The following is a 25,115-nucleotide window of genomic DNA, read 5'->3' as shown; positions in this document are numbered from 1 at the left end:
CTGCACAGTCTCTTCCATTCCTATGCCTGAAGTTGTTACCTATATGTTGCTGGCTCTCAAAGCTACATCTACATCCCGAATTGCTCACCTTAAACTTCAGATCCATATATTCACCTGCTGCCTTCTCTTGAATGTCACACGAATACCTCACACGTAGCATGTTCGAATTGAACGGATTATCTTTCTTTCAAATTGTTTCCTTTTCCTGAGCCCTCTCTATGATAGCACCACAAGCCACATAAATGCTCAGTCCCGAAACATGTAGGGGTGGTCCACAACCCAGTCAATGGGCAAAACCATTCTAAATCTCTCATGAATCCAAGCACATAAAAATAAAATCACTGTGACCACTGTGCTGGTACTGGCTATTTCACCTCCTGTCTGAAAGACCACGTTAGCCTCCTATTGTGTTCCCTTGGGTGTAAATCCATCTTGTTCCAAGCCTTTCTCCACACTAGAACCAGAGGTATCTTTCAAAAGAAAATCTTATCATGTCACTCCTGTTCTTCAGATGTTACAATGGCTCCCATTTTAAGGTCCCAGCTCTTGAAAATGTCTTATATTACTCTTCACCACCTCGTCTCCACTCTCCTTCTCTTTTAGATCTCACCATCCTTTACCGTCCCCACGCCCACTACACTCTAATCACACCAGACTTCTAAAGTTATCTGAATATACCGTGGTTTTTGCCAATTCTAGGTTTTCTCGTAGGCTGTTCATTTTGTTGGGATGTTCTTTCGCTCATCTCATGCCTGTTTTTCACTGCTTAGCATAATCACGCATTCCTCTCAGAAGCTCTGATTTGTATCTACATCCCCCCCCATACTTCTATCATAGCACATTATTATGACTGCTGATTTAATTTTTTGGTGTTTTTTCTGCTAGATTATAAACCCCGAGTGTCTGTCATATTCAAAGCTGTAGTCTCAAACATCTATCACCTTAAATATTTATTCATATTCACTGACTGATGGATTTAGAAGGTGAAAGGAGGATAAATGAGTAGCAACGCACTCAGCAGAATGGAGAAACTGAAGCCTAATTTCTAGCGTGGGGTGGGAATGTAATAAGAAGCAAGCTAATTTATAATGCAACACTCAGGCAAGGTCAAGGCGTAGTGGTGCCAGGTACCTCTGATTGCCAGGGGGTGGGGTGTGGCCGGAAGCGGATTGACTGTAAATCTGTATCAGGAGCAGTTAGTCTCCAGATCCTCTTTCCTACCCTGCATATCCAGCTGATTTTTTTCACTGCTCTCTCCCCATCTCAGCAGAAGGTAGGAGGTTTACTCTCTAGAAACACTGAATCGGTGAAATCCTGTGCTCAGGAACAACAGGTATGGCTGAGGGCAGGGGGGAAGAGCTGTACCTTAAAGGTGAATTACATGAAAAATCTCTATTCTGAACACTGGGATTCCTCCAGTTCCTTCTCTGTGTAAAGGTTTCTAAATACTGGCAACCAGGATTGGATCCCTGGGGAGGAGACTGGAAGAATCCTCTCACTGGAAATTGACCCAAGACAAGACATTCATAAATGCCGACATTTGAGTGCCTCAGTGAAACCATCGGTTCTTACTTCAGTCACACTATGGGGAGGCCCGCCAGCCGACAGCTAGACCTTCTAATTAGCTTCTTAGTACCTCGCTATTAATTAGGAACAGACAGCTAAGGGTTGCTAGACATTTGAGGAAGACTTCTAATGTGGAAGACAGCTAGACATTTGAGAAAGACTTCTAATGTGGAAGACAAAGACCAAAGCAAACAGAAAAGAAACTTAGAAAAAATAGAGATAAGCAAACAGGAGTAGAAGAAAATGTTTTAAAAAATTCATTCCTGATATCAGAGAGATGGAGAGTTTCTAGACGGATATGCAAGCAGAAGAGAATTGACAGATTACCTTATGTGATTGAGAGAAATTTAAGAATCACGTCAGGATGTTTGTGGCTGAGTTATGACAGGTATATAAAAAAACAAGCAAAGTTTAAAATGAGGCAATTACTAATTTCAGGGAAAAATAAAGTTGAGCAAGAAGAGACGTGAAATCACGGTATAGTGTAAGGCTCAACTGTGAGTCATCATATTTACACAGGCTAATAATGTAAATAAACTCTTAATCACCAGTTGTGCTATAACTATATGGGAAGGATGGGGGGAGAAGTGAACGCGTGTGCGTGCGTGTGTGTGCGTGTGTTTGGGGGGTTGTTGTAGGAAATCTAAACCCTTTCTCTCCATAGTGGGAAGTCAGTAGACAATGTTCAGAACTGTAAACCCCAGCGATAGTAGTATTAAGCTGAACCATCTGAAACCGTTGATGTTAACCACTTTTCACCTACAAAAATTGCAATTTCCTATGATTCAACCTAACATAAACATTATTTAGAAATATGGAAGTAAACTATCTGGAAGAGTTGAAGGGGATAACCTCTGGGTAAAGGGAGTGAGGGTAGAGTGGGAAGTTTTGGCTTATAAGCTTTATAGAGCAATTTGGCATTTTAGATGATATACATATATTAATTTAATAAAAATTAAAATTAATAAAAGGATGAATAAGTGGATTACTTCCAAAGTACCTAAGTGAAAAGACCCATTTTCCTAGGAGGAATGATTAACGGTGGTAATTGATCAGATTGTGCTCACCTTTCCTCCTTTAAGAAGTTTTACCTTTTAAAAAGTGACTATTAGAAGAGCTTTCTCTGAAAAGACTAAAATAGTCTGTTCTAATAGCTCATTTAGAACTTTAATTGGAAATTTGGTTGTGTCTTCTTCCAATTAAGCTAACTGAAGTGGAACTCTGATTGGGCCCTGGGAGAGGAGGAGTTCCCCAGCTGAGGCTCATAGAATAACAGCTGACTTTAAAAAGAGAAACAAAAGCAAATGCTTAGGAAGACTGGAGAATTGACTCTATAGGGATTTCAATTATTTACTTATTGACTGACATATGCAGGGAACATAGCCAGAAAAGTTCTGAAAAAAAGATGGGAGAGTGAAGAGCTTCACCTGAGGATTTAAACAAACGTGTATGAACTACTCCTGGTATTTTCATTGGAAACTTGCAAACTTTTCTAGGGAGGGCACCTGTTTTAATTCCTTTATCATTTGCTAGACAAGTACATGCATTGTGTTCAATAAGTAAAGGAAAGTTGAAAGGCATGTGCAACTATTGCAACTTCTATCCCTCCTCCTCCCTTCAAGAACCTTTGCTAGTCAAATCCATCTACCCAGAGTTCCTTGAGTATGCCTTGCCTTTGTTACCGCAACAGAATTGTTTCTAAAACTCTGGTGTGCATAAAAATCACTGGGGAACTTGCTATAAATGCAGATTTCCAATCCTGTCTTCCCTTTCTTCATGACATCTTTTAATATATTAGGCACAGTACACACAGTACTTATTTATGCTCTCAGATGAGCTGCAGCCCAAAAAAAGCCTAATTTTTTTAAAAAAAGGCTTTAAAATACAGAAGGAAAATTGCAAATATAAAATCAATACAAGTCTAGTGGTATATATATATATATATATATATATATATGAATATATAACAACATTGTATAAACTAGTGAACTGCAGCTTGATTCACATCTTCAATGTAAAGTGTGGGTATAACTTAATATGTTGAATATAGTGAAGGTGGAGCCTCCAAACTTTGGAATGCCTACAGCCTCTGGAGTACATAAAATAGCCCTGGCTATTTGTGGAATGGGACCAGGGAGCTTGCATTTTAGAGAAGCATTCCAGTGACACTGCCGTAGGTTCTAGCACTCCTTCTGAGGCCCAGCTCAGGTCTTAATGCCGAAATCAATCTGCCCCTCAAGCTTTTCTCACTTGAGAGCTATCATTTGAATCTTGGTGTCATTTTGCCAAATTCTTTTAAGGTAGATATAGTTCTTTGGATGCAAAGGGAACCAAACAGTCTGGATTGCACATTTATTATTTTCAGTACAAATTATTTGTTAAATATATATTCACTTGTGATTTAATTTTTGTAACTCTGCAAGATTCTTTTGTATAAATGTTTTCACAAATCAGAAAATACTTTGTCATGATCTTCTTGATTATGATAAGGGAAAAATATATATTATACAAAAAGTAGGTAGTAAAGTTTTCATCACATAAGAGATGTTCAGAAATCTTTGAAGATTGGCTCAATTTTAATATATTATTTATTATATTTTAATACTATCATGAATACTTTTTATAATGCTTGAGATAGTAAAGAATAAGAAAACAGTTATAAATTAGCATTCAGTTTGAAGCAGTGACATTCTAAGGCAACTTTGAGTTCTTTTCTGAATCTCTGCCAAAGCCATAAGTCAGGAAAGAAACAGGTGTCTTTCTTAAGCTTTTGATCCTGACCTTCTGAGAATGAGAAATGACAATAACATAAAAAGCATTTCTGATCAATAAACTTCAGCTTCCCCATTTTGCAATAGGTGGGAGGACAGACAGGGAGGGTTAAGAGAATTATCATATTTTTTCTGGAATCCATCTACTCTTCCTAGCAGGTTGGCTTTAAGCTTTGACTATGCCTCGTCTTTCTCCTGACCCCCACTCTTGACGTTACTTTGGCCCCTTAGAATTTAGCTATAATATCGGTGAAAGAGTGTGGAAAGAAACCCTAAATGACTAAAGTTGAGCTTCTGTTGCTCACAGGCATGAAGGTTCAAAACAGAAATGAAGTTCAATTGTAGAAAAATATGGAAAGTACATTACTTTTAGTTTGTAAACAAAGATCTGTAGCTACTGCTCTGGCACATGGATACCACCTCACTGGGCAGTTGGGTTTTCCAAGGAAATAACAGACACTGGGCTGTTGGTGTGGGTGCTTGGATTCAATGGATGCTCCTGGCTAGAGCAAGTCTCCTTTGTTCCTCCAAACTCATGAAATCTGAATTGCGACAGGAAGTCCTAATTCTTTTCCTTCTCTCCCATCTCTTGAAGGGCATGGTTACCCTATAGAGGGCTTACCACGATTTGATGGTGTGAAATATCAATACCGTCAAGATGATTATTGTATAAACAACTAGAGTTTTTGCAGTCTGGGGTGGAATTTTATGTTTCTCGGGAATATTTTTCCTTGGGAAAGCTGTTTCAGTGGTATTTTATAATAGGAATCAGTTGGGTGATTGGTGTTAATAGGCAGAATTTTGCTTTTCAGTCACTTTTTTCCTTCACGGAGCATTTGGACTGATGTTATGGAGAGGAATGTTTTTTTTTTTTTTTTTGTGGTAGGCGGGCCTCTCACCGCTGTGACCTCTCCCGTTGCGGAGCACAGGCTCCGAACACGCAGGCTCAGTGGCCATGGCTCACGGGCCCAGCCGCTCCGCGGCCTTTAGGATCTTCCCTGACCGGGGCACGAACCCGTGTCCCCTGCATCGGCAGGCGGACTCTCAACCACTGCGCCACCAGGGAAGCCTGAGAGGAATGCCTTTAAGGTTGCAGCCATCAGTGGAGTCCAACCTCATCTGAATTTATATAAAGGAAAAAAGAATCTTTTTTTCTGCCAATAAATATTTATCTCAGATGGATGGGATTGGACTATGTGTACAAAGGGGAAAATGGGGGATTCAGTGGCAGGATTGCAGAGCCTGAGTTGAAAGAATTGAGTTTAATCCTAATTCCTGTGATGGGACATAGGGACAAATAGCCCCACTTAGTTTGTGAAATGGGAGTGATACAGCCTAGTGTACAGGGCATTTGTGAGAGTTATATTAAGTCATGTATAAGATAGTTATTTCTAAAGTGCTGCATAAAAGTAAGGCATTATTATCAGGCAGCTAAGCAAAGTTAAAAGCTTTAGTAAAACCTATCCTTTACTGACTATAAGGACACATTTTCTTATCAATGTGCAAACAAGACATATTCACCATTAAAAGTTAAGTTTTTGAGACTAAATGGCTCAGGAAGCAATAAAGATGATCTAATATGTCAAGGGAGACATTTAAAAAAAGGAATAAGTATATTATAGACAAGTAGGAGACAATCTACTCCTTCTAAAGAACCATATCTATTCATAGCATATTTAGAAAAGTATTGAATTCAGGAATATAAGACCCAGAAAAGTGATCTAAAGAGTCAGGGTGTCATTCTGTACAAAATGTTTAGTCAGGTAAACTAAAATTAATAATAGGAGATTAAATCATGGCAGTCTTGAGGGAAGGGAATGCACAGAGCAGGGTGTGTGTCTGTCTTTTTACCCCTGTATCCCTATCACCTTGATCAGTGCCCGGCCCATAGTAAATTCTCAAATGGTTTTTGCAGAATGAATATAAAGGTTCATGAGTATCACTACGGAGAGATGCAACAACAAGGCTGAAATTCACATCTGAATTGTTGAAAGAGATACAGGCTTGTTGGTTCAGATTTATGAAATAAAGATGTGAGCTAATTATAATGGCAGGCTGAGCCTTTTAGCTTCCTTAACTGTTCCAAATTTTTGATAACTTCAAGACCAGAATGCTCTTCCCAAATGTCAGTGGCGAGTAGTCAACAAAATTTAGAATGAAAAAAAAAGCATGTCTTTTACAAGAGGACTTAATCTCTAAGGTTTGGGATAGCAAATAAGTCAACATTGTTCTATTGTTGACAGCTGCTGGAGCATTCCTGCTAGAGATGCTAAGGCTAGAAATCCGTGAGTCAATTCATCAACAATGCCCACCATGGGTGTTAGAGTCCAGGGATGGTAGACAAACATCTCTTACAAGGGTTTTCAACTTGGAGGTTGAATTTATAAATGACTTTTTTTTGGCTGCCCCTCATGGCTTGCAGGATATTAGTTCCCCGACCAGGGATTGAACCCAGGCCACAGCAGTGAAAGCGCCGAGTCCTAACCACTGGACCGCCAAGGAATTCCCTATAAATGACTTTGTACCTGTTCTTCTGATAACCCACTCAAGATTATTATGGGATATGGCTTATTATGGTGACTGAAATTGGGGCGGGGATTGGGAAAGATATTGCAAGGTTGACAGAGACTGAACTTATATGTGGCAGATACATATACGTGTGCTGAACAGATTCACATGTTGCTCGTCTTTCTACATCTCCCAGCCTCTGTCCAGTGCCTTTGGGGCCATATGATTGAGTTCTGGCCAATGAGATATGAGCAGAAGTCACATAAGCCACGTGTAGGCCCTGACTTTAGGAAGAGCTCATATGATCGTCCAGCTCACTCTGCTCCCCTGGCATGTTAGCCCTTGGAGGCAGCGAGCTGTGGATGGCATAGCTACAAGAGGGAGAAAGGCCCACAACAACCCTGACGTTCACAAGGGTGAGACATAAATTTTGTAGAGATTTTGGATTTTGTCTACTGCAGCAGCTAGCGTGAATTACTAATAAATATCATTATGGGAAGTGGTTTGTTAAGGTGATGGGAAAGGGCTTAGCCCATCTGAATGTTTTCAGGAATCTGCTTCCTGAACTGGGTCCTTGAGAAAGCACATTGCACTTCCTGCTTACGTTACTATTAGGTCAGGGAAGTTTCCTAGATCCTGCAGACTATGCTTGCCTTGGGGTGGCCCAGAGCTGGGGATGGGGTAGCGGGGTAGGAAGGGCTTGGCTCTAGTGCACCGTGCATACTAGTGTACAATGTACATATCCTTCAAAATGTATATTTCTGGTAGCATCATTTATTTCCATCGTTTTCTGTTTCCCACCAAGTTAACTTTAAGCCAAATGGCAAAAAATGAAAACACAAAGCGACAAGAAAAAGCAGCTGCTATGGCATTGGTGATCCTCTGTGTTCTGATGACATGTGACTTTTCCAAACCGAGTCCCCTTCACGGAACCTCAGCTGAGATCAATGGCATTACTTAAACATCCCTCTCTTTTCTCTCCTTTTCCTGCTATTCTTTTCAATTCTTACCTCCCTTTGTCTCAATCTCACTAATTCCTAAACCTCCCACACCCTCCTATACCTGGGCAGAAAGAGTTTCTCCATCCTATGAAGTCCTATGAACATTTTCATATATACCTCTCTGAAAACATCCCATGCCACCTTCTGGTAGGTACTCTAGTTATGAGTTTATGGCAGCCCTTCCTCGTGGACAGGCATCTGGAGAGAAGGGAAAAATATATCTGGCTTATTGTTGAATATTCCACAGCACACAGTGGAGTGCCTGCTGTATACTGAACAAATGAATGAATAAATAAAAATCGCCGTAGCAAAGCAATGAATTCAATTCTCCCAGTTAAAAAATTGGGAAACTGCCTCTAGAAATAGGAGGCAGCTTAAAAAAGAGCAAGCGGGTAAAATATTATAGCTCTGAATATGCTGAAAACATTTTATTTACTCATAGCATAAGAATGCTGGAAGGATTTTATTCTTATTCCACTTTGGACTAACCCTTTTTCTTTTTAAATATTAATTAATTAATTAATTTATTTATTTGCGGTACGCGGACCTCTCCCGTTGCGGAGCACAGGCTCCGGAGGCGCAGGCTCAGCGGCCATGGCTCACGGGCCCAGCCGCTCCGCGGCATGTGGCATCTTCCCGGACCGGAGCACGAACCCGTGTCCCCCTGCATCGGCAGGCGGACTCTCAACCACTGCGTCACCAGGGAAGCCCCCCTTTTTCTTTTTTAAATCAGAGATCCATAGATAATTGCTTGTATGGGAGGGAAATAAAGGATGGAGATTTGGGATGGGCAAAAATATAGAACTGTCCTTTTTTATCTAAAGCAATTACCATGAGGATAATCAGCTTTCTTAATACAGCGATTCCATAAATAACAGTAGAATTCTTGATGTCCCAGTGGTAAGAAGTCTGCAGGGCCGTGCCAATGATATATATTGCTGGCTGGGAGAAACTGTTGTTTACAAGCTAATTATTGTATAACAGGTTGGCTTTAGCTAGCTCTCTGAGAGGTTAAAACAGCAGATTTGGAAAGATAAAGTGTGTATCAGTATGTACATTTTAAAGATCTCTGATTACAAACAACAGTTTGAGAGAACTGAAAAAAAAACAAGTTAGAAAAAAACCAGTTTATTAAGTAATATCATATAAATAACTTGTTACAAAAATTGATTTGCAAAAGGCATATTTACTCTTTGTGAGAAATCACTTTTTAAATTGCATTCTTTTCAAATTTTTACGTCTAAGAAAACAAAGGAAAATAAAAGAAGCCATTTCAAGGAGCGTGTATTTGCCATTTGACTACAACAAAAGGCCCGGCCACACTGAGCTATAAGGTAATTGTCTCAACCCCATTCTTCTAATACAGAAAACTTTCTCATGTAAACTGTGAAGTTATGAAAATCTCCCTAGCTAGAAATGTGGATGAAAGCTGAGCAGTGATTGTTTCCATCAGGTGTTGTTGCCAAAGACACGAGCGATACCGAGAAAAACCATATGAACTGAGCACTCCAGTCAGTAAATCTTCCAGGGTGGTATCAGCTTCAATTTATACTTGGGAGTATTTTTAATTAAAAACAATCAATACCAAAAAGCTTTTATTTGGGGGTTTTAAAATCACAAATGACCGTAGGAGAATGCCATGTTGCCTTAGCTTGGTACTACTGAAGATGCCCATAGCAATTATTTGAAGTCCTATTCTTATGCAGTTTACTTTCAAAGCAATGAAAATAATCACAAACAAAATAGTACAGTGGTTTTGAATCGCTCCTGTGTTTCTCCCGAGCAGATCAGTTTTACGTTTGCTCCACAGCATTCCTCCTGAATGCCTAGTGATTCTATACATATGATTCCTTAATAAACACTAAACTAATAGATCATAGAAAACTAAAAGCTTGTAGCAGGTGCCTCTAGACATATTTACATAAATAGCACAGTCTTGCAAGAAAGACCAAGATCTCATTATAGTGGAATGCTTTTTCCACAACGCTGGGTCCATGCCTCATTTGTCGGATTAACCCCATTTGAGGAGAAATTTGAGTTTGTGGTCCATGCGTTTTTTAAAAAAGGGAATTAAACAACTTGTAAAAGCTCTTTTGAAATTAATCTAATAACCCAGTGGCTCTTCGGCTAAGTGTCTGGTCCTGTCTGAAATATAGTGGGTAATAGGCTTTGTTTCCATTTCACCTCCTTTCATCACTTTCATCTGCTGGCTCTGTCGGGCAAACGTTCCCCCCAAATTAAAAAATGAAACTGCATCATAAATAAGGCATTACCAAATGGGGAGTAGATTAAAGATTGTCTCAGCAATGCTTAAATTAAATTGACAATGCAGAGACCATAAACTTCTGGCTTTAAAAATGAACTATTTCTTTATTAACTTTTAACAAGTGTGTGAGTCAATGTATTGCTCTGCACAGAAAATATGGTCAGGGTCCGATATTTTTTAGTAGAGAATTATCCCTTTAGAAAATTATTCCATAAAGATGCCAAAGGGAGATTAAAAATGCTGCAACCGTAAGAATTACTGAACTTTTAAGGAGATGATACTGTAATTTTGTATTCTCTAGAAAAGAAAGCTGCTGTCAGACCTCAGGAAATAGTTCATTTTCCTGAAGATGCACACACGAAGTCTTAATCTTTCCACTCTTATTATCTGATAAAGGAGGCTGGGTTGTAGTGGTAATAGTAGACTGCTTGGATTTTTAATCTCCTGTCACAATTCAAAAAAGATTTCCTCTAGACAAAAAAAAAAAAAAAAAAAAAAAAAAAAAAAAAATAACAAAAAAAAAATCTTTTTCATTTTTTCCCTAAAAAAAAAAAAAAAAAAAAAAAAAAAAAAAGAATAAAATTACACTAAGATGATCCTTTTCAGAGGATACCTTTCAGAATAGTGGCGATCATGACTTTTTAGTGTTCTTCCAAAGTAATTACACCACTTCAACACTAGTGACTATGAAAAAATAATTTATTTGGTGGTTCGTTCGGTCCCTGGGGAAAATGAATTTAGCAGTACCTGCTTTGAATATTTAGTTTGTGCCCAGGAATCAAGTTTCTTCTTTCCTTTCAACTGCATACTTTTTTAATGGTCCTCAAGTATATAGAATTGAGGAATGCCCAATTCGTAGTTTATACATGGTTATCTCCAGTGAAATACCCATTTCAAGACAAAGCATTTGGTATAAGGTATTGCTCAGCAAATCAGAACACCTCAAATGTATGTATCACTTAAATGTTTAAATTTAAAAATTACCTAAAAATGAATGAAAACATTCTGAAGTTAGTTTGGATCCATAAAATTTGGATGCTTCTAAGATAGAGATTCAACTTATAAGAAATTTTTGTATAACTTTTTGGGAGCTGAAAATGAACAGTAAACCAAAATTTTTATACTGAGTTAGAATATAACACCAGGCGTTATTCCATCTGAAAATGGAGTTAATTTGTATCCAAACCTCCCTATAGGCACCTAAACTGTAAAGCTAGGAAAGCTCTTACAAAAACATATATTTTCTGGGCCCAGGTCCCCTCTCTTATGGCTCTATGAAACCAGTTTTGATTCTCCCTCATTTGATTTAGTTTTTTATTTGGGGATGAATGTTTTCCAGGCCTTTCAGAAGAAAGTGCCATGAAGTGAAGGGGCTTTAAACTTATGTACAATAGCTTAATGTTTTTAAAATTTCAGCTTATTCTAGGGAACATCTCGGTGATGAAGAAACTTTCCCCTGTGAATAGAGGGCAAAAAAAAAAAAAAAAAAGTGAGAAGGGCCTCAAAGTCCTTGAAACAACCCACAAAGGCAATCTCCCTATATTTAATGAATTTTAGTTTCTCAGTGATTAAAGCAAATATTAAAACAACTTTACCTCTTCTCAATTTCCTTCTTTCTCATCACAAACATCTAATATCAGGACAGAGACAGTGTGAAAACTGAGCTGAAAGCTAATGTTTTCTCCAGTCATTCATGTCAACGCAGGTTCTTGACCGGATGTCTTGGTGGAAGGAAGTGAGACCAGCACAGAATGATGGAACTATGGCTCTTATTGTTTCCACGACATCAGGCAGCTTTAATTTTAGGAAAATGTTACTCAGTCTTGACATTTATAGGACCCTAGTGCAAAATATTCAGCTCCAACCTATCCAACTTCTTAGAGATTCACTTCATCATCAGCTTTTGTGGTAAGAGATTTAACAGTTATGTACTTAGTCATATTAACCTGCTCTTGGTATAACTGTCGCAACTTCAGGGTGGAATAAAATAACTTCCAATTACACCTCAGAAATTCCACTACAGAACTTCTTACTTTCACTTAGGAGGAGAGCGTAAACCTTACCCTTAAACATGGAAGTTGCTGGCGTCAACCCACACACATTCCAATTAATGCCAAAATTTTAGAAGGAAGACTTCTGATACTTTTCTTTTTACAGGACTATCTTTCTTGATATACTTTATCACATGACATGAAATATAAGGATAGAGAGCTCTTAAATTTTACAGTAATTTGTGTGATTAAGGTGCTGTTCTATTGCTATAAATAACTAGTTCTTATTAATTAACTTTCCTAAGCTATCTTTTTTCAACACTTACCTGTGACTATGATATATATCGACTCATTACAGCGAAGCCCTCCTGTAGTATTTTGTCTGCATTCCTGTGTGTGTGTATGTCTGTGTGTGTGTGAAGAACTAGAAAAGAAAACCTTATAAGCAGGAAACAGCCCAACCATGAAACACTTGTTAGTATACAGGGAAGTCCATCCATTCAGGAAACACAAGGAATAATATGGTTGTAAAAAATTTTCACTCTCATTGGGTAACCCAAAAGACTATATTTCTCTTATTTTAAAGGTGCTGTCTTTACTTCCTGGGTAATAAACCTATTTAGAACGTAACTACTAAACAACAGTGTGTTTCCAAATAGAAAGTATGTGCTGATAGGACATTATCCCCCAATGGAAATGGCACTAAGATTATCTGTAGAAAATTACCATTAATTGAAAATAAATCCCTAAGACTAATAATTGAAGTCAGCATATCCTTAAGTACATATTATATACATACAGAGCCTGTTTTTTTCAGAGTTTTCAAAACAAGGATGTTTCATTACAGTACTTTGGAAATTTCTGATGACTGCACAATGTAAGAGTCTAATGACAAAAGTCATTAGAACGGCATATGAAATAAATGATCTGAACCTGCCAGAAGGATTAGTTCAGTGCAGTTGGGTCCTCTGGATGATAACTATGATGCTAATTGCATAATTAGAGAAATAATGGATTTGATGGATTGTACATTACTTTTCTGTTGCAGTTTGAGACCATTACTTTATCATTAGTTCAAAGACAAGGAGGGCAAGGGATTGCCGTGGGAACAAAGTTAAAAACAATGAAAAACATTTAATGCTTTTGAAAGGCAGCTATCATTTAAATTACAATCTTAAACACCCTTGTTGAAGGGAATCCAAGTTTTCCCTTTTTAAGTGTCTTCCAAACATGTAATATGTAGGTTTTCACCATGATTTCAATGTTCATCTATATGCATCATGTTATATAAATATACGGATATTTCCAAATGGGAAGGACAGGGTGTCAAGTTCAAGTGTGACTGGCTCTTACCTCCCCATTGGACTGTGAGAGCGGGATCTGAGTTTTATTTAATCTACCTTCACTAATGCAACTCAGTTGTGTGAGACGGATCTGAAGGATATGAATTATTGTACCTCACACTGCTACTTTCAAGGATATTGGAATCATGCTGACAGTTACAGACCAGGAGTTAAACTTTGTCTCAGAAAAATTCCTTCAAGAACTTTCTAAACAATTTAGACTTATTTGTAATTAGCCTACTGATGGCTGAAATAATTCCAAGTGATCCATGATACATTTGGTGGCCCAAACTTTAAAATATGCTAAATATTTCCTTTGTTAACATTGATTATCTATTTTTCTTTTCCCTTTATATGGTGCAAGGGCAAATTTTGTATGTCTAATGTATCACAAATTATGAGTCAGTGGCAAGGGAATGAGGTCTTATTAAGATTCTTTTTTTTTTTTTTTTTGGTTATCTTTGAATGTTACCATTTAATTGGCATCATTTCCTAAAGAAGAAGGCGAATCTCAAAACGTTGGCGGATCTGATGTTTTGAACCGTCACTGGTGCCGGAAAAAGATCATGAAGGGTAAACAGGACCGGCAAATATCATTTGAAATTCTTTGTAGGAGAAATACACACCCATATATAGTTCATCATCTCCTTGTGAGCTGATATACCAGGAGCAGTGGTTCCTCCTTCATTTCTTTAACGAAAACTATATTTTTATAAAGTATAATCCCTTATCCCATTAGCATGTGAAATGTACAGAGCAGTCAGCTGACCTTGGGTCAATGCAATGTACTACGAGACCAGGCCAGTGAAATCGAGCATGTTCCAAACCTGCACTAAGAGAACAGGGGAAAGGATTACTCCCCATCCTCTCCTCCAGCACGCTGCCTGTTGGGCTGACATGGTTAACTGGATGCGCTAAAAAATAAACATTTGCCTCTCAGAAGCTCATAAAAGTGTACTAGAAAAAAAGTCTCTAACATTAGATCCGCACGGACTGCAGCCATTGACTTTTGGAACGGGTAGAACAGAGAACCCTTCACGGGGCGGTGGATAAATAGAAAGAAAGAGCCACTTCACATGTTTCAGTGTCGTACTGGAAAATGAAAAAGGCAACATATTAGGAGTCCTTGTCACTGTCCACCCCTCCGTACATATCTGCGAGCTTTTTGAACCGAGGCCCCCAGTCACTAAGGTATTCATAGTCCTGGTCTCCATCCGTGGTCACCGACTCCAGCGAGCTCAGGGAATCGGCCACTGAACCGGTACCCTCGTAGGCGAAGGTGGCCAAGGAGTCGTAGGGCGGGGCAGTGGGGTCTGTGTCATTTTCCTTTAACCTTTGGTTAATGAAATCTCGGACGTCGGTGTTATCACAAGCTGCTGGAGTCCGTCGGGGTAGAAAAAGGGCTTCGGGCACAATGTCCCTGCGTAATTTGCTGTCCTCTATGGCTTCGGGATTTCTCAGGGTGCCGATATCAAAGGCCTGGGTGTCCTCCTCTCCCCCACCTTCGTCGTTGTAACTGACAATGTTGTCTCTGATGTCCTCTTTGGAAATGATCAAAGGTTCTTTTTTCCGCTGTCGCCTGAGAGCTGCAAACAACACCACTGTCACTGGAAGCAGAAACAAAACAACGAGGGAAGGGAAAGTTAATTTGCCGACCAATTAACGTCAGGAAGAAACACTGCTCCAAAGTGAAGTTTTCAAAGTTTTCGAGGAAACTACTCGAGACTCAACTTTTGCTTCCTTAAGGTTGCACGTGCCTCCACGCATGATCAAACCACGACCCTCTCCCACCCCCAAATCGAGTAACTATTTGAAAGAAAGTTAGGATTTAAGTAGAGGATAGAACACCTTCATGTTTTGTCAGTAGTTCCTTCTTGCTTTGAAATGGCAGACTAGTTTCAAGGTAAGGGAAAAAATAATAAAAAAGAGCTCACACAGTGAGAGTACTGCAATAAGAGTGAAAATTATGCTGAACACCTGAAATGCTCTGAAACTGTTTATAAGTACAAGGCTGGCACCTTTGGGGATGTGTTGAAGGGTTTGCATAACTCCGCTTCTAAAATAACTTTTGCACTGATGCCTTCTTTGTTTTTCCGGAGAAAAGTATAAAGTTAGTTTAAAACCCAAAGTAGAGACGTGGATGTTTGGATACCTTTCTTACATACAAGGACAGGTAATACCTGCAGAAGCCCAGATACAATTCAGAAAGCCGTTTTGGACTTCAAGATCAGCCAGTTTGAAGGGGGCAGGTAATAGTGCGCATGCCAGATTACCTGTGTTTAGGCTAAACAAAATAAACACATTTAAGTGGGAACTTAAAAAATCTCTCAGAGTTTCATGTTCTGTAAGTCTGTTGACCGGAATGTTTGTTCTTTTGATTTTTCCTAATTCGGATTAGAGGCAAAGCAAGAGCTGTGTTTAAATAGGTCCTGACGTGGGCTTCCCTGGTGGCGCAGTGGTTGAGAGTCCACCTGCCGATGCAGGGGACACGGGTTCGTGCCCCTGTCCGGGAAGATCCCACATGCCGCGGAGCGGCTGGGCGCGTGAGCCATGGCCGCTGAGCCTGCGCATCCGGAGCCTGTGCTCCTCAACGGGAGAGGCCACAACAGTGAGAGGCCCGCGTACCGCAAAAAAAAAACCAAAACCAAAAACAAATAGCTCCTGACGTTTCTTCATAGCTGGTTGGGTAGAAAACAGCTGGCTACCTGTAAAGAGACACATCCATGAATGAACACATGGATGGGAAAGTGAAAACATACCGACAGCTTGGAGAGAAAACAGCCATCCAGGGCAGAAAATGCATTGTTAACCTGGGGTTGTCCATGGGAGATTAGTACCAGTAACATCTCTTTACTCTCTCATCCCTAACATGGTCCAGTTTTTATGAGCCATGCAAATTGAATTATCACAATAAAAATTACAGAATAATGGCTTTTGGTGGATGTGTATATCTATCTCTATATTAATGGATATAGGCACACCCAGGTGTCTATATATTTAACATTTCAGATGTTAATAGTATTAATAATTGGTGATCTATCGAGATAGTTCTATGTGCCAAGCACTGTGCTAAGTGCTTTACATACCGAATCGAATTTAATTATCATAATAGTCTTACAAAGTAGGTACCATCATTATAACTCCATTTTACATAAGAGGAAATTGAGGTTTAGAGATGTCACGTGTACAAACAATTGAAATCTAGGTCAGTCAGACTAAAAAGCCTGTACTCTTAATTACCCTGCTTTGAAGCATGTTTGGATTGTAGACTATTTCTAAAGGATATGCAGTTTTGCTGTTTTCAAGCATGCAGTTGGGTAACGGTACACATTCTCTTTTGCTGCCAGAGAGTGTCCTGATGCCTCATTTATCCCTTTCATTCAGGGTATTTATTTATTTGTTCATTCAATAAATATTTATTTAGTGCCAACTCTGTGCCAGGTATAGTTCTAAGCATTATCAATAATAATAAAAAAAAAGATCCAGAGCCTGTCTGAAAAAGGGAGGCAGGAGTGGTGGTGGTGGGGTGGCAGATAGAGACAGAAAAAAAAACAATGTGTGTAATAAATAAGGAAATTATTATAAGGTGATAAGTGCAGTGGAAACAAGAAAAAGTAGGGCAGAGTAAGGAGGATGGGAAGGACTTCCGTGTACGTCTGAGGGGCTGTATATATTTTCTCGGGGGAGACTGCATCATTGAGGAAGTAACACCTGAGCAAAGAGATGAGGAGTTATCTAAGGAACTATCTGGAGAAGAGGACAGAGCTAGGAGGAAGGCCACGGGGTGGGGGTGTGCCTGCAGCGTGTGAGGTGCCGGGGAGACGAGCAGAGTAGGAAGGGCCATGTCAAGTGGGGCTATGGGTTCTTTGTACGCCTTCACTTTACCCGGGGGGTCCAGGTGGGTGGGAAATTGCACGGCTTTGGGTGGAGGGATGCTCTTAATCTACCTTTTATGCTGGTTTCCAGTGTGACGCGGATTTGCAAAACAGAGGGTTGTAAGTAAGGACAGCCTTTGGGATAGAGAATAGAATCAAGCTAACTGTCGCTCAAAGAAATAAATTCTGATGGACACAGGTTCATTCCAACATTTAAGCCAAGACAGCAGGCATTTATCACTTTCTGATTTTTCCCCAGCTTAAGGTGCCTATATCTTGTCTTTTACTCCTGTGCACACCTGAAAGTGCAATTGTCTAGAAGACAGAGGGGACATTCAGTAATTTAAAGGCATTTGTGCACTGCCTAATTCTCCTACTGTTACAACTGCCTGTATCTTTTCTTATTGGCCCAATGCACATCTGAACAGAATTTCTTGAGGGTGTAACTGTCTAAAAGGAAGATCTTTTTCAAAGCTAATTTTTATAAACTGAAAATGTGAGTTCTAAGCACATGGAACAAAAACACTCTGAGAAAGTAAAATGCTGCCTTCTCTGTAACTGAGCCCTTCCCTTTTCTCTACCTCCTTGAGGCCAGAGGACAGCAGTGAGATATTTGGGGCCAGCGTGCTTGGACAAATTTGTGTTCAAATCCCATCATGAAACTGGAAGGTAGCAAGGCATCTGAGATCAGCAGATCTAGGTTCACTTAAACGATCCGACCTTTCTAAGTCAGTTTCCTCCTCTGTAAAAGAGAAGCAATAACACAGTGCCCAGTGTGAAAGTTATTATGCCAACTCTAAAGCACCAAAGAAGCACGAGATGTAGTAGTTGTTTTTACTGTTGCTTTATTGACAAAAACAATAGATGCCACATGATCCACTTTCTTGACGGCAGATTTCCTCCTATATCAATGTGGCTTTCCTTCTCTCACCAACTCGCAGGTTTGCTGCCACTTTCTTCAATGGTCTCATTTTTAGTTCGAGCTCTCTTTCATCCTGAAAGTTACACTGCATTCTATAAGTTCATGGAGAAAATAGGGTACAGTGTGGAAGCACCAGGGGTCGGCAGGGTAAAGACCTGCGTTTGGAACTTAGCTCTACCACCTGTTAGCTGTGTAACTTGGCTTCACACCCTGGGGCCTCAGTTTTCATATGTAAGATGCAGATAAATATAGACTAGATGGTTCTGAGGATTAAGTGAGAAAGACATTTGTAAAGCATCTTGCCCAGTGTCTAGCCCATGCTGTGAGCCTAGTAAAGATTAGATCCCATTTTTCTCCTTTTTAATTAGGTACAGAATTCCAAAGAGACTAGACAAGATGTGGGAAACACTGAGGCAAATTAGAAGTAATGAGGAGACAGTGAAGTCACTGGAGGGAAAAGATGAAAAAAGAGGACATAGGGAGCTGGTTAGAAGGAAACTAAGCGGGAGGACAAAGTGGGTAGATGATGAGGGAAGGGAAACATGACCTCTATGAGATGAAGGCTGGCTCTTCCTCCATAGACCATGAGTCCATGGAATTCTACCTGAGTATAGCATGCCGGTCTAGCCCTTCTAAAAATAACCTCTTTTTTTTTTTTTTTTGAGGTACGCGGGCCTGTCACTGTTGTGGCCTCTCCCGCCGGGGAGCACAGGCTCCGGATGCGCAGGCTCAGCGGCCATGGCTCACGGGCCTAGCAACTCCGCGGCATGTGGGATCTTCCCGGACCGGGGCACGAACCCGTGTCCCCTGCATCGGCAGGCGGACTCTCAACCACTGCGCCACCAGGGAAGCCCATATAACCTCTTTTTTTTAATCAAAAAGAATATTCATATCTTTCTCTTGGAAAACAATTTTTACAGACTCACACCATTAGAACACTGATTTGTCTTTGCATACTGTCAGTTTTTATTTACCCTCATATCTTAAAATACTTCCCCCAAATCTTAGCTGACAAAGAGAATCACAGTTCTTTAGCCGAGTTTCAAGACTCTGTTATAATTAGCAGAGTTGATCTGGAACGTGAAACTCTTGAACAGGGATCCCTAGGCTTTCTCTTCTTGGAGAAATGGAGGTTTTCCTTTCCTCTTTTTGAAGTCACTATATTGTCATTTTTTAAAAAGGAGTTTTTCTCCTTCTGTGAAATCCAGGTTAACTCTGGCTTATTTTTTCCCCCCATGGTGTAGGCAGGCTTCTCAAATCTTAACTTTTTTTTTTGAAGGGCTGCATTAGCTAACATTTGATTTCTTAGTTCACAACAGTCAAGGGACTTTGGAGCATTTTGAGCTCAACTTGTGCACTTAATTGGTTGGGGGTAAAAATTTCCTTTGATTCACCATTAGATCTTGATTTTCACTATTCATTCATTTCTTTTAGGTCAAAGATTTATTTCCTTAGTCACAAACGTTATTTATTATTGAGAGTCTGAGAAATAATAGACATTGTGTATGTGGCAATCAGAGAGCAATGCTAAGAAGGTAGTTATTTAAGTGGGTGGATCCAAATAAGTTTTCTGAGATAAAGAAAATTTCACCACGATTTATTCTTCTGTATGAGAAAAAAAAAAGTCATCACATTTCTCTTTCCACTTTCCCATTGATCTTTAAACTTTACCTTTGTAGAAATGGCCTTCATTACATACCCCATGTCCAATGACTTTTGTTCTTTGAAAATTTAACGTTTGCCAGGTTAAATATGAAACAACAAATGAAATGGAAAGGGCATATTTATATTGCCCTCAAATCCCCCTGTGGTTCATACCCAGTCTGATAGAAAAGAGATTCTTTTGGTGGAATGACTCCCTGGGTAGGGAAAGACATGGGCAAGTTTCACATATGTTCATTCTCCAAAGCCATTTTCAAGCAAAAACTAGTTCATGGGTGAACCACATAAGATTCTCAGCACATAACTCTCCTCACCTAGATCGGGCTGTATGCCTTAATGGGGGAGGCGGATAAATCTAGAGAGCCATAGTAACAGTGTGTGCCCCTCAGCATGGGGAGATAGGATGCAGGGAGAAGCAGTTTACCTAGTAGGGTCACGATGCACAGCAGGATGGCAACCAGAGCCCCCGTGCTCAGTCCCGTCGGGTGGACGAGGGCCTCCGCGTGGCAGGACTGCATGTTCCCTTGGTGGTCACACGCACAGACCCGGACAGTCACTGTCCCAGTGCTGCTTTGGACTGGGTAGTCATTGTCTGATATGACCACAGGCAGGAGATAGGTGCTCATCTCGTGTCTACTGTAGCCATTTTTCCGAGTTAAGATTCCCGCTGTGTTGTCTGGAACCGGAAAGCAAAGTGGTGAATGGAAGTGGAAACCATGTTATATATTGGATCAACTGTGATGGGAGTAGACAGATAATAGATGCAGATATAGATATATAGACAGACAAGGCAACTTGGACTCATTTACCTTTGTTGTCTTGAATGGTAAAATTTGAGCCACTGGCTGCTTCTGGGGCCAGAGAGAATGAGAATTGGTGCCCGCTGTAAGGGTCATCCTTGTCAACGGCTCGTAGGGTCTGAATCAACTAAAATTGAAACCATAAAGCTGCCATCAAGTCTTGCTAACTCAAAAGTGTTTCTTACAGTTTTGCAGTAAATGGCTTGATCAAATGATTTCTAATTTTACTTTTAAAATGATAGCCTGTAGAAAATTTACAATGAATCCACTGTATGCAAAGAACTAACAGGCTGGAAATAGAGCCAGGGACAATACTTTGTTGTGGAGCTGTCCTGTGCACTGTGGCATTTTTAGCAGCAAGCCCGGTCTCCTCCCTTCAAACCAGCAGTACCCTCTTCCTTGTCACAATCAGAAATGTCCCCAGACACTGCCAAATGTCCCCTGGGGGGCAGTATCACCTGGGTTGAGAAACATGGCCCTAGAGTGATACCAAGCTATAAAATATCACAATGATCTATGACAATATCGCAACTTAAGTAAATGGAGGCACTCTTTGGACAGCCTGCTTAGAAATGCAATCTTGGCATATACATAAGCCATCAACCTGCAAAAAAAGCTAATTTGAATATAAAACACACAACTTCAGCTTCTCATTTTAACATGCATTTTAACAGTGCACTTCTATTTTGACAAACTGTAACATAGTTTTTATATCACTGGCAGAAAAGACCGATTTCAGGTGGGGACAAATGTGTAAAACAGTAAAACATTCATGAATTTGTACTGCTTGTACAGATGGGCAATGTAAGTAAGTGAAACTATGAATTATAGGCAATTGTAAAATATGTTCTAGCTTTTACTTTCCAGTATATATGGTAATTAAAAGTATCGGCTCACCAGTAAAGATTTTTCCAATAAAGCTGTGACTGATTTATTTTATGTCAAAACTTAAGACTGATTTGGGATCGGCATCAGTCTTTGAGACTGATGAACTTCCTGTTCTTAAAAACTGTTTGTTCTCTTATGCAAGTTAAACATTCATCGTGGTTCTTATTTATAGTAATAATTTTGTTGGCATTTATTTCATAGATAATTCAAAACTTGCCCTCAGCTCTGTGTATCATCTGAATTATTAGAAGATCTAAACTAATCTGAGTTAATTAATTTACTTTCTTATGAAACTCACCTGATCTGCTTTTGCTTTTTCACAGACAAAGGTTTCATAGAATTCAGCAAATTCTGGAGGGTTGTCATTGACATCTAGAACTTTAATATACAGCGGTACTCGGCTGCTTTGCTTTGGATTATCTGCAAAATGCCAAAAAGAAAGGAATAGGCATTTATATGTTGATGGCCAGTCCCCTTTAGATGATGGTTACTTACTCCTTTCTCATTCATACATAGTTTCCCCAAGGCTCCTGTGAGTACCACAGTGAATTATGTATCATCATAGTCACAAAAAAGTAGAATTAGATTGTTTGGTACTTCTGGAGTTGGATACACCTGACGGAAATATCTAGGAGACAAAGCTACTTCTATTGGTACAGCGCAACTGTATAACAAACCCCAGAGTAACACAAAATAAAGAAAAGCTCTCCAGGAAAGGAATTTTAGAAGCATATTTTAAAGGAAGCCAAGGAAGTAGGCAGATGGGAAAAATGTGGGCAGAAGGAAAAAGGATGGGATAATAATGATTGTTAATGGTCTTAGTTTTTTAGTTTGAGAGCTAGACATTGTGCTGAGCACTTTCTTATATTTTATTTAATCCTTATAAACTTCTGAGATAAATATAATTATTGTCCCCATACCATAGATGAAGAAACACATCATATTATAGATGAGACACAGAGAAGTCAGGTAACTTGTCCATATTCACAGAGATAGTAAGGACTGGAGCCTAGACTCAAACTTGGGTCTGTCTGACTCCAAAGCCTAGGCTGCTCACCTAGGATAATGATAGAGCAGAATCAGTGTTTGAAGACCTGAGATAAATGAAGTATTTTGGCTGTCATCTCTGATAATCTCCTGGGTAGTATGGAAGGCAGATTCCTGTTCTAAGAATCAGGAGCTGGAGTCTCTTACCTCAGGTCTCTTCACTCACTTCACTCATGTCTATTTGTTTGTTCACTTCATAAATATTTAATGAGCATCTAATATCTAAGTAGTGCCAGCCACTATTTGGGGTACATAACAAAGATCCTGCTTCCTGGAGCATTGTTCTTATGGGGGTAGGCGAACTGTGAACACATAAATATATAATGTGCCAGATGGCAAATGCTGTGGAGAAATTAAACAGGCAAAAGGGACTGGAGAGAGATGGAGGTGCTGCTTTGTATGGGATGACCAGGATTGGCTTCTCTGATGAGATGCCATTTGCCTAGAGATATGAATGAAGAGAAGGGTTAAGCCGTGTGAATATTTCTGGCTCTCGAGGTAGAGGAAATGGCAAGTGCAATGGCCCTGGAGTGGGAGAGAGTTGGTTTAATACAAGCTCTTGGCTCTTGGCATCAAAGGTAGTTAAGAAGTTTGGACAATAAGATTCTTAGGTTCCTTTGCATCTAAAATTTTGCTCACATTATTCTTCCTAAGTTAGAACTGCAGAAGATGAAGTTTTAAAAGATCTTTATCACTAGTACTTTCAAAGATATCATAGAAACATTAAATCTTAAAAACAGAAATATTTAGGTACAAAGTTTAAAATACACACGAGATGACTACTTCAGTAAAAAATAAAATTTCATGATGTTATAAAAAATGATCTTTTCAGTGGGAAATAATTTTGTAATTTTAAAGCTTGAAGTATTCTCAGTCATTGGTATCCACATTAGTCCACATAAATTCTGAAAATCAAATTCCTACCTAACAGATTTATAATGAGGAGTTCTAATCACTGTCAGAAAGCAATGCTTCATTTTGTCCACGTTGGTTGTTACTCTAGTCAATATCTTTCAGTCACTTCAAATCTCATGAGTTATGTTGACAAAGAATGTTACTGTATTATACCATTTGATATGGAGTATTTCACACTAGATACCCCACTGAGCTAAAAATGTTTGAACTTTTAAAATCAAAAACAAAAACTAAAAGATGAGCTATAATTTAGAAGCCTATTTTCAAACATTTCAATGTTATTTTAAAGATCCTTTTCCTTTCATCTACTTAGGTCCATACATTGTGTTTACATTATACAGTTTTCACTGTATATAACCATCTTATTTGAAGTATTCCTTTGGCCCTGTTTTTCTCTGCCTTAAGTTTCACGGGGACTGCCATAAAATTCATTCTAAACATCGTGTTGGTTAGTATTGGTGATTAGTATCAGTCACTTTGGTGTACCGTGAAAAAGTTACAATTTATATCTCTTAATTCTGTAACAATTTTGAAATAGACATTCTACAGAAAGCTCAAGGATGACTATCCAGAAGATTTCTAAACAACGCGTACATTTTAGAATATACTTGATCTCCACCCCCTCCTCCCGGCCACACACACACAACGTCTGTGAGCCCATTTCTTTTAGCTGCTTCTGTAATGTTCTGATTTATAAGCTTTTTGGAATCAAATCCAACATGTACCAATTCAACCTAGGTTGACAGATGCATTCCTGTTTTATTGTTCCCAAACTGCAGAACTTCCACAGTTGCTTCTGCATTTAGGAACGAACCAACGTGTCTAGAAGAAACATTAGTGCACATCATTGCAGAGCTCTTTCCCTCAATAAGTATCGAGTGGGATCATCAATACATGGTGACGAGTTTCAGCCGCATTTCACTAGCCCTTGTGGAGATGCTCTCTCTGTCAATCAGGGACAGCAGTGGTAAAAGGGTGGACTTACTGATCTCTGTTGCTATCACTGTAATGTTGTGCCACAGCAATGTTTCTCGGTCAAGAAGTTTCGATGTAAAAATTGAACCATTTCCAGAATCGATGTTGAATATTCTGTCCATATCTGTGTGTCGATCAACAGAATACCTGATAATGCAGAGCAGAATTTAGAAAGGTTTTCTTTGGTTTGCTATTCTCGCATCCTAAAACTATTCCCAGAAAATCTGTTACGTGAATTTTTTTCTACCTGTAGCACGTATTTGAATATCGGTAACTTAATATTAAGCAAAATATTCTGATAAATTATTTCTTTACAATTGAGGTCTTAATAGTACACCCACTAGACAAGTTGCATGATTCTGAGTATCATGACTAAAGTTTCATTTTAAAAAAATGTAATTTAGATCAAGTTTATATAGTAATTGTTACATTTTAACTTAAGTTTTTAGACATTTGGTTAGGACTTTAATGTATGTGTGTGTGTGTGTGTGTGTGTGTGGGCATAAGTAAGGTTATTGGCTACTTTTCTATTATCCATTTTATTTAAAAAATCGTTATGTTGAAAAAGCAAAAGGTGGTTAATGT

The 25,115-nt window shown here is 39.2% G+C and overlaps 1 protein-coding gene across 4 annotated transcripts in view; it reads right to left on the bottom strand.

The window, feature by feature from the left end:
• Positions 1 to 10,793: 10,793 nt before the first annotated feature.
• Positions 10,794 to 25,115, bottom strand: part of CDH6 (cadherin 6) — a 126,322-nt gene continuing 112,000 nt past the window's right edge. For 2 of the 4 annotated variants that reach the window (XM_024755777.1, XM_024755778.1), the window contains exons 8-12: positions 24,541 to 24,677; positions 21,892 to 22,013; positions 20,715 to 20,832; positions 20,330 to 20,581; positions 10,794 to 15,053 (exon numbers count right to left, since the gene is read on the bottom strand). In XM_024755777.1, coding sequence (XP_024611545.1) covers positions 14,563 to 15,053; positions 20,330 to 20,581; positions 20,715 to 20,832; positions 21,892 to 22,013; positions 24,541 to 24,677 — 1,120 coding nt within the window. In that variant the 3' untranslated portion in view covers positions 10,794 to 14,562. Of the gene's footprint in view, positions 15,054 to 18,239; positions 18,336 to 20,329; positions 20,582 to 20,714; positions 20,833 to 21,891; positions 22,014 to 24,540; positions 24,678 to 25,115 lie in introns of those variants that run through there. The other 2 variants (XM_024755780.1, XM_024755779.1) reach the window with 2 other exon arrangements.

This window comes from Neophocaena asiaeorientalis, unplaced genomic scaffold (genome assembly GCF_003031525.2).
Source record: "Neophocaena asiaeorientalis asiaeorientalis breed wild unplaced genomic scaffold, Neophocaena_asiaeorientalis_V1.1 scaffold93, whole genome shotgun sequence".
Taxonomy (NCBI): domain Eukaryota; kingdom Metazoa; phylum Chordata; class Mammalia; order Artiodactyla; family Phocoenidae; genus Neophocaena; species Neophocaena asiaeorientalis.
This window is presented reverse-complemented; position numbering and strand designations above follow the sequence as displayed.